Raw genomic sequence first — 9159 nt, 5'->3', positions numbered from 1 at the left:
TGTTTCTCAGTACCATAAAATGTTTCTCAATGTTTTAAATGATCAGACCTGTTGTCCCCACCTTTTTTCCTGGACACATCTATCTGGGAGCCTTCTATCCTGCTCTAATCTGGCTGTCTGGACAGATGGTAAAAATGAACTGCACAAAGTGGAGAACTTCTAGTTAGTAAGCTGAAGAAACACCTCTAGAAAATAAATGTCCCCACCTAGAGTTTCTCATTTCATCAAGGTAGTGAGACCCCCTGACTCTCATCCTGGAGTGTAAGTGACTGTTGAATGAATGCTTGCACAAACTCTCAGTGTTCTTAAACGTGCTGTGCCTTCTACAGACTCTCGTAATTTTCTGCCCCTCTAACGGATGCAGTCAGCTGCTACAGAGTTACTCTGCACTTTGAAGGCCTAAACTTTCCTTCAGTCTCTGGTGCCAAAGCCCGAGGTCCGCTGCCCTTTGCGTGGCTCCAACTTCCCTTTGGTTTTGGGGGTTTTTTTTAGATTTTATTTATTTATCTGAGACAGAGAGCATGAGAGGGAGGAGGGTCAGAGGGAGAAGCAGGCTCCCCGCCGAGCAGGGAGCCCGATGCGGGACTCGACCCCGGGACTCCAGGATCATGACCTGAGCCGAAGGCAGTCGCCCAACCGACTGAGCCACCCAGGCGCCCTTCCCTTTGGTTTTTAAGCAGCGGATCCGGAAGGTGCCAGGCAGACCCACAGCAGAGATAATACATTGTAAGCGAGCAGATGGATAAAAAAGCAGATAAACTTTGCTTTCATCACAGGAAACGTTACACAGGGATAACTAAATTTGGTCAGCAGGCATTTCGTTCTCTTCCCTCCTGTTACGTGTCTGCACGTGGCCCTTGACCAAAGCTCGTGCAGGAGGATGCAGGGGAGCTCCGGAGGGGCTGCGGGGGCCTGGCGCGCGCCTCCGGCCCAGGCCGCGCAGCGGTCTCAGCCCCGGGGCCGTGCGGCTTCACCGACCCCGCGGTGCCCCGCCGCAGGTCTCCGCGACCCTGAACCTTGCTACGGTCACTCAGGTCGGGGCCGCACGGTGCAGTCGCCCCGTTTGCGCGTAGGGAAATGCACGTGTGCTGTGCGCAGCCAGGTGACACGCACGAGCACACCGCGTAAAGCGCGCAGTCAGCGGACACCACGGCAGCCACCGCCCGCGAGCCCCCGTCTACGGCCCGGAGGGCGCCGAGCCACCGCCGCCCCCCAGGGAGGCGTTGCGAGGGGGCGCGCACGGCCCTGCCGCCAGGGTAGGCGGGGCCGGAGCCCGCGCGACCAGTCGGCGTCCGGCTTGTTGATGGGTGGGCGGCGGCGCACGCTGATTGGCCGGCGTGGCCCTGCCTTTTCCTCCCTGCCCCGCGCTGTCAGAGCGTTGCATCACCTCTGGACACCCGGCGGCGGCGTGGAGGAGGCTCTTTCGTGGCGCGCCCACACGGGGCCTTTCAGGTACCCCCGGGCCTGCCCGCGGGGTCGCCCCGGGTGGTCCCCGCCCTGCCCTGGGCCCCTGTTGTACCGTCGCCTTACCCGTGGGCCCCTCCGTACCCCCGCCCTGCCTGCAGGGTCGCCGCGGATGACCCCGCGGGTTCTCCCCACGTAGCCCCCGCCCTGCCCGCGGGACCGCCCCAGGCCACCCGGCCTGCCCGCGGGTCTCCTCAGGCAAGCCCCCTCCGCCCCGCACCCGCACGGGCGCCCCAGGCCACCCTGCCCCCGTCCTGCGCGCGGGGTCGCCCCCGCTGCCCCCGCTCTGCCTGCTGGCCCCTTGGGCGATTGCGAGAAGTTGGTGCGGTAGTTTGCTGGAGAAGGTCAGAAGGTGGGGAAATGACTTGAAGATCGGGCGTTCCTTGCACGAATCTCGTCCTAGCCCGCGGGAGGGAGGGCTGGTCGCCAAGCGCCTGGGTGGGGAGCGGAGCGAGCACAGCGCCCGATGGCCGAAGACGCAGTGGGCCTGGTGCCTGCGTCGGCAGCCGGGAGCGGGAGGACACTTCTGGGGGCTTGTGGCGGGGAGAAGGAAGTCTTCTCGGGACTGCCCTGGGCTCGGGGCCTTGAGGCTGAGTGCGGCTTGCAGAGAGGGTGAGTCCGGAGGACCCTCGTAAGGACGGCGGCATGTGGGAGTGTGTGTTGCTTCAGGAGAGGGGGCCTTGCGGCAGCTGTAGGGGGTGTGCGGAGCAGGTGGGAGACGACGGCCTCCAGCCTTAGGAGTTTTTGGTTTGCCTTGGGATGAAAGGGTGTTGGGAATGAGTCCAGAAGAGAAGGAGGGTTTTCTCATTAAAAGGTGGGGCTTATTTTTAGCGTTCAGGTTTTGCAGAAAGATCAGGATGGAACTAGAAGCGAAGTCATTGATTTAGGGGATTCCTAGTAGTATCGTGAACTTTTAAAACGCAAGTATCAGTAGGGGCGCCTGGGTGGCTCAGGCGGTTGAGTGTCAGACTCTTGATTTCAGTCCAGGTCATGATCTCAGGGTCGTGAGATCGAGTGGCAGGTCAGGCTCTGGGCTTAAGTGGAGTCTGCTTGAGACTCTCTCCCATCTCCCTGTCCTTCTGACCTTCACCCCACACGCACTCTGTCTCTCTCAAATAAATAAATCTTAAAAAAAAAGGGGGGGGGGAATTCCAAAGCCCATCCTCTTAGCCATTGTCTTGTGCCGGGAGGATCCCATGGAGTGGGATAGATTGAAAAGGCAGGTGGGAGGAGTTTCGCTGATGGAAACTAAGGATGCTGGCCAAGGGAATCCTTCAGACTATTGTTTCTGAGCCCTCACCGTGTGTCAGCACACGCTGGAGAGCATAGACAGTAAGAATGCTTCTGCAGGCAGTAGATTTACAGTTGAATTGGAGAGTGTGTGAAGTAAACCACAAGGCGTAGGAGAGGAACGGACTTGGGGAGGGGGATATTAGTTCCGAAAAAGGGGATTGATAAAAGCCTCAGGGAGGAGAGTGCATTACTTAAGCTAGGTTAGTGCTAGAGTATGTGGGGAGGGGTCCAGATGCAGGAAAGCAGTAGATCAGGAAAGTGGTTTTGTTTCTCAGTGTGATGTACCTGGTGGTTGAGTGTTTTGTTTTGTTTTGTTTTTTAAGATTTTATTAATTTATTTGACAGAGAGACACAGCGAGAGAGGGAACACAAGCAGGGAGAGTGGGAGAAGGAGAAGCAGGCTTCCCTCGGAGCAGGGAGCCCGATGTGGGGCTCGATCCCAGGACCCTGGGGTCATGACCTGAGCTGATGGCAGACGCTTAACGACTGAGCCACCCAGGCGCCCCGGGAGAGAGAGAATCTTTTTTTTTTTTTAAAGATTTTATTTTATAGAGACACAGCGAGAGAGGAACACAAGCAGGGGGAGTGGGAGAGGGAGAAGCAGGCTTCCCGCCGAGCAGGGAGCCCGATGTGGGGCTCGATCCCAGGACCCCGGGATCATGACCTGAGCCGAAGGCAGACGCTTAACGACTGAGCCACCCAGGCGCCCCTGGTGCTTGAGTTTCGTAAGAGTAAAGGTCAGGAGGAAAAGTAGTAATTTGGGGGAAGGTCATGATGACCTTGAGTGCCCTATTGAAAAGTCTGTACAGAATATTGTTGGGAGAGATGAGTCATTGAATGTTTTTTTTTTTAATACAAAAATGATACTTTCAGAGCTTCTCCTTAGGAAGGTGGTATGTCGGATATACAGTATTTATTTTTCTCTTTATTTTAAAAGTTTTTGTGATAAAGTTAATACATACCAAAAAAGTGGTATGAAGTAATAAAGATTTGTTCTTTCTTGCCCCTCCCCCGCCCACCATGGTAGGCATAGTTAAGTTTGGTGGCTATCCTTCTAAATTCAAGTACAAAATTACTTAAACATAGATTTTATTTACATATGTATGTTTTAAGTCTCTTAAAAATGGTAATACACATAGTGTGTAAGTCGTTAGAACTGTGACTTGCTCTTACGGTAAGAGGGAGGAAGCGGAGATTGCTTCCTAGCTTGGCCTGGTGATTAATCTCCCTCCTCCTCCTACTCCCCACACCCCATGCCCTGTGGTTACTGGATGCTGTTTGCAGGTACAGCTCTCCAGTGGATATGAAGGGCCAGAGCAATCCTGTGATTTATGCATGGGGGCTGTTTCTCCTCAGCAGCCGCCATAGCCCGGTCACTGGTACATGGCTCCTCCTGTGCCTTTAGGTTGAGTCTTTGTTTGGCATAATAATGCACTGATTCTTAATCTTTGGGGAATAGAAGCTCCCTAGAAAGTTTTATAAAACTTATGAGCCATTTTCACCAAAAGCTTAAATCTCATTTTCTCAAAAAAAAAAAATAAAAATTTTTCAGATAGATATTCCTGAATAATGATTAGAACAGTTCGAGAGTAGTGACTTAAAAACTTTGATGTGCATGCTAATCCCCTGGGATCTCGTTAAAATGCAGGTTCTGACTCCAGTCCAAGGTGGGCCTGGCAAGTCTACTGTTGTCAGCTCCCATAGATGCTGGCAATTCTAGAACTGGCCTCGAGGAGAATTAGAAGTGACAGAAAGAAATGTGTTGATATCCAAAGATCTGTTAATCTTCAGTGGTAGCCCCTTCAGTTTCAGTTGGCCTCTAATAAGGTGCTCACTGAACCAGCAGGACCCCTAATAAATCATTAAGTGCAGATTCACACCCTTACCATCCATGAAAGGCCAGGCATTGTAACAAGATCCAAAGATCCAAAATGCCATTCAATGCCATTCTGTTTAATACCATTTAATGACACACCTAGTCAGAAATGGATACTTGGATTCATTAAATGGCCCACCTGTTCTTCTCTTATTTTTTTCCATATATATAAAACTCAAAGACAGCCTCACATCTCAAAAATAAATGAAAGAAAAGGAGACACACTGCTGGTTAAAAAAAAAAAAATTTAAAAATTTAAAAAATATATATGTATTTTTTAAAAAATTTGTTTTTTGGATGGCATGGGTCAATGGTCGTGCTTAGGTTTTGATGCTTCCAGAATTGGCTGAGGTACGTAGGTCTCTTTGCTCCTAGAGTCAGTTACCTGTACTGTTAAAGTTCTTGAGGTTTTGTTTTTTAAAGATTTTATTTATTTGACAGAGAGAGAGAAAGAGCACAAACGGGGGAGCCGCAGAGGGAGAGGGAGAAGCAGGCTCCCTGCTGAGGAAGGACCCCAACATGGGGCTCGATCCTAGGACCCTGGAATCATGACCTGAGCTGAAGGCAGACGTTCAACCGACTGAGCCACCTAGGCACCCCAAGTTCTTGAGTTCTTAAGATTCTCTATCTTCTCTGTTGTTTTCTCATTATTAGCAATCTTGTCCCTTTTTATTTTTTATTTTCTTTTTTTTAAAGATTTTATTTTATTTATTTGACAGAGACAGCAAGAGAGGGAACACAAGCAGGGGGAGTGGGAGAGGGAGAAGCAGGCTTCCCGCTGAGCAGGGAGCCCAATGCGGGGCTCAGTCCCAGGACCCCAGGATCGTGACCTGAGCTGAGGGCAGATGCTTAACGACTGAGCCACCCAGGCGTCCCTCTTGTCCCCTTTTAATCTAATGTTGGCTTGGAAACCTGGTCACCAACCTTATTAGAATTATTAAGTAAGAATATATAGGCTTTAAGGAGGAATGGGTTGGAGGATGCTCACTAGATAGTTAAGCCCCAGATTGATCAGGTGTTTCTGCAGGGGTTATTAGCAAAACTCTTAAAAAAGCCACTTTAAGACTTCTTTCACTAGGGACTAAATCCAGGATGTATACAGCTTGTCCTTTACAAATATCATGAATAAGCAATAAAAGGGATAAAATAGAAAATTGGAATGAGCTAGGAATTATTTGAATGTAAGAGTCTCATCTTTTCAGCTTTAAATTTTTTTAGGTTTTACCTGTTTTCCTCAAAGAAATGAGGTTATCTCGACAGAAGTGCTTTCTATCCTGTGAGTGTAGGTAAGAATTCTTACCTACTTTGAGATTTACTTTTTTCAGGTTATTAATGAATTTTTGGTATCCTTACATAAATTTCCAAGATTTTGTCTCCTCTTACAAGTGTATTGTCTACAACTACTAAATGTTGTATTGTAGTTAAGAAGTAAGTGAAGAATGTGATTTGGGAACAAGTTTTACAATAATCAAAAAGTACTGGGGGCACCTGGGTGGCTCAGTCAGTTAAGCATCTGCCTTTAGCTCAGTTGTGATCTTGGAGTCCTGGGATTGAGTCCCACATCAGGCTCCTCAATCAGCGGGGAGCCTGCTTCTCCCTCCCTCCTCTCTCTCTCAAATAAAATCTTAAAAAAGTACTGTGTATTCCTATTTCACACAGTATACAAAAATAACTTAAAATAGATCAACAACCTAAAATTAAAAGCTAAACCTTCACAACTTTGTTTTAGGTAGTGGTTTCTTAAATATGACACCCAAAGCTCAAGTAACAAAACAAAAAGTAGATAAACGGACTTCACTAAAATTAAAAGTGTTGGTGTTTTAGCAAGTAAGGTGAAGAAAATAAAGACAACCCACAGGGGGTGCCTGGGTGGCTTAGTTGGTGAAGCGCCTGGGCTTTCAGCTTGGGTCATGATCTCAGGGTTTTGGGATCCAGCCCTGCATCAGGCTCCTTGCTCAGCAGGGAGTCTGCTTCTCCCTCTTTCTCTGGTCCTCCCACTGCTTGCACTCTTTCTCTTTCTCTCTCTCAAATAAATAAATAAAATATTTTTTTAAAAAATGACGACCCACAGAATGGGAGAAAATTTTTGCAAATTTTGTAACTGAGAAGGGACTTGTGTCTAGAATATATGAAGAATTCTTACACCTCAACAATTAAAAGACAACCCAGTTTATACATTGGACAAAGGATGAATGGTAATTTCTCCAAGTGAGATATAAATGTTGCCAATAAGCACATGAAAATGTGGTCAGATCACTAATCATTAAGGAAGTACAAATCAAAATCATAATGAGATACCACCTCATGCCCACTAGGATTTCCTATAATCCAGAAATGGACAATCAGGAGTGAGGATGTAGAAAAATGGAAATACTTACTCACTTCTGGGAGAATGTAAAATGAGGCAGCAGCTTTAGAAAACATTTTTGGTAGTTTCTCAAAAGTTAAACACAGTTACCATATGATCCAGCAATTCTACTCCTGGATGCAGACCCAAGAGAACTGAGTACATATGTCTGCACAAAAACTTATATGTGAATATTCGTAGCAGGATTGTTCATATAGCCAAAAAGTGAAACATTCCTAATGTCCATGAACTAATGAATGGATAAACTTTGGCATATCCATACAATGAAATACTCAGCCATAAAAAGTAACGAAGTATGAAGACATGTTACAACATGGATGAACTTTGAAAACGTAATTCTAAGAAGCCAGACACATGATTCCATTTATATGAAATACCGTGAATAAGAAAACTCATAGAGCAGAAGCAGATTAATGGTTGCGAGGGGGCTGGGGAAGAAGGGAGTGGAGAAGGGCTGCTGATGTTGACAGATTTTTGGAGCAGGCCGGGCAAAGCGGTGGTGAAGGTTTCTGGAATTAGAGTGCTCATGGTTGCACAAACTTGAGAAGATACTAAAACCACTGAATTGTACACTTCAAAGGGTGGACTTTATGGCACATGAACTATAATTCAAAACCGTCATGTTTTTTAAAGTATTGTGTAGTGTCATGGGTAGTAGTGTGTACACGCATTTTATTGTATGCCACTCTGTTAATCCTAGACTTCTCTTAAGAATAATAAACTCGATTTTCTCTTGCAGCAGCAGAATGGTTCAGCAAGTTCCGGAAAACATCAATTTTCCTGCTGAAGAAGAGAAAATCTTGCAGTTCTGGTCTGACTTTAACTGTTTTCAGGAATGCTTAAAGCAATCAAAACATAAGCCAAAGTATGTGAATTTCTTTGGTAATGGTAGAGTCCTTAAGAATAGTCACTTCTCAGACTGAGTTCCATGAAGGCAGAAGCTTCATTGTGTTCCCAGAGTCTCCTAGCTCTCTGCATAGTGGGTACTTTCAGCGGTCGGTACATGTTGAATGGATGAGTTTTTAAATATTAGGTAGATCCCGTTTCTTTAAGAAGTCTGAATAGAATTTGTGTATCACCCTCTTGTGTTCATTTTTCTCATTCTTACCACCCTCATTTAAACACTAGACTGGTCTTCGCTTCCTGTTGGAGTACTTCCTGCCTCTAGTCTCCATTCACTTAAAAACCAGTCCTTTCTGTACTGTTTTCATCATTTGTTCAAAACTATGTTTCAAAAACTATGAGGTGTTTGTTCCTGTTTTACTGATGAGGTAACTCAGGATCGGGATGAATAACTTGCCTTATGTCATGGAACTAATAAGCTAAGTGTGGATAGTCTGATGGAGGTCATTCCAACTCCGCCATAACTAGCTTTTTTGAAGGCAGGACCTCCAGTAAATATCTAACCATTTATGTCTGTGAATTTTCTGGTCTTGCTGCTTTTCTTCTCCCTGGAGACTCTACTATGATAGGAGCTATCTGTAGAAAAGTGTTATCCTAAATTATTGCTGTTTTAAAGTCACTTAACACCTTTTTATTACCTCTGTTAGATTTACGTTCTATGATGGGCCTCCTTTTGCAACTGGACTGCCTCACTATGGACATATACTTGCAGGGACGATTAAAGATATAGTTACCAGATATGCTCACCAGAGTGGGTTTCATGTTGACAGAAGATTTGGATGGGATTGTCATGGCTTACCTGTGGTATGTTTGAGTCACCAGCTTTATAAGATTCTGATTTTTTATTAAGCATTGGATTTCATCATATAATATGTTAACATGAATTTTTCCTATAATGTATTTTGTTTCTATAATATTATGTATAGTTCATTTTCTCTATAGATTTTTGAGATCCAATTTTTTAAAATCTGTGTTATTTTCTAGAGTTGCTGAATTGCATTTATTTCAGAGGGCAAGGATGTTAACAGTCTTATCGCAAATTTTCAGGAATATGAAATTGATAAGACACTGGGAATCAGAGGACCAGAGGATGTAGCCAAAATGGGGATTGTAGAGTATAACAATCAGTGCCGAGCAATTGTGATGAGATATTCTACTGAGTGGAAGGTATGTTGGGTTATTTTCGGTAGAATGAACGAAAACTTTAATTTTTAAGTGGGAGTTGAAAAGGTTTATACTCCTTTTGTGCTTTTTA

At 46.1% G+C, this 9159-nt stretch overlaps 1 protein-coding gene and 1 non-coding gene across 8 annotated transcripts in view; both read left to right on the top strand.

Annotated features, from left to right (window-relative positions):
* The first annotated feature begins 1346 nt into the window (after nucleotides 1-1346).
* The window catches only part of IARS1 (isoleucyl-tRNA synthetase 1), a 67801-nt gene continuing 59988 nt past the window's right edge, over nucleotides 1347-9159 (top strand). For 4 of the 7 annotated variants that reach the window (XR_010407797.1, XM_064579674.1, XM_064579675.1 and 1 more), the window contains exons 1-4: nucleotides 1347-1452; nucleotides 7741-7866; nucleotides 8552-8708; nucleotides 8952-9071. Coding sequence is in view for 6 of the 7 variants with exons in the window: in XM_064579674.1 (XP_064435744.1) it covers nucleotides 7748-7866; nucleotides 8552-8708; nucleotides 8952-9071 (396 nt within the window). In the remaining variant the exon portion in view is untranslated. The other 3 variants (XM_064579678.1, XM_064579677.1, XM_064579676.1) reach the window with 3 other exon arrangements.
* Nucleotides 4013-4144, top strand: LOC123850354 (small nucleolar RNA SNORA84). The gene has a single exon (XR_006792317.1). It is a non-coding gene; the product is annotated as a small nucleolar RNA SNORA84 (small nucleolar RNA).

This window comes from Mirounga angustirostris, unplaced genomic scaffold (genome assembly GCF_029215605.1).
Source record: "Mirounga angustirostris isolate CCGP_5_RB_7025 unplaced genomic scaffold, mMirAng1.0.hap1 SCAF_15, whole genome shotgun sequence".
NCBI lineage: Eukaryota > Metazoa > Chordata > Mammalia > Carnivora > Phocidae > Mirounga > Mirounga angustirostris.
This window is presented reverse-complemented; position numbering and strand designations above follow the sequence as displayed.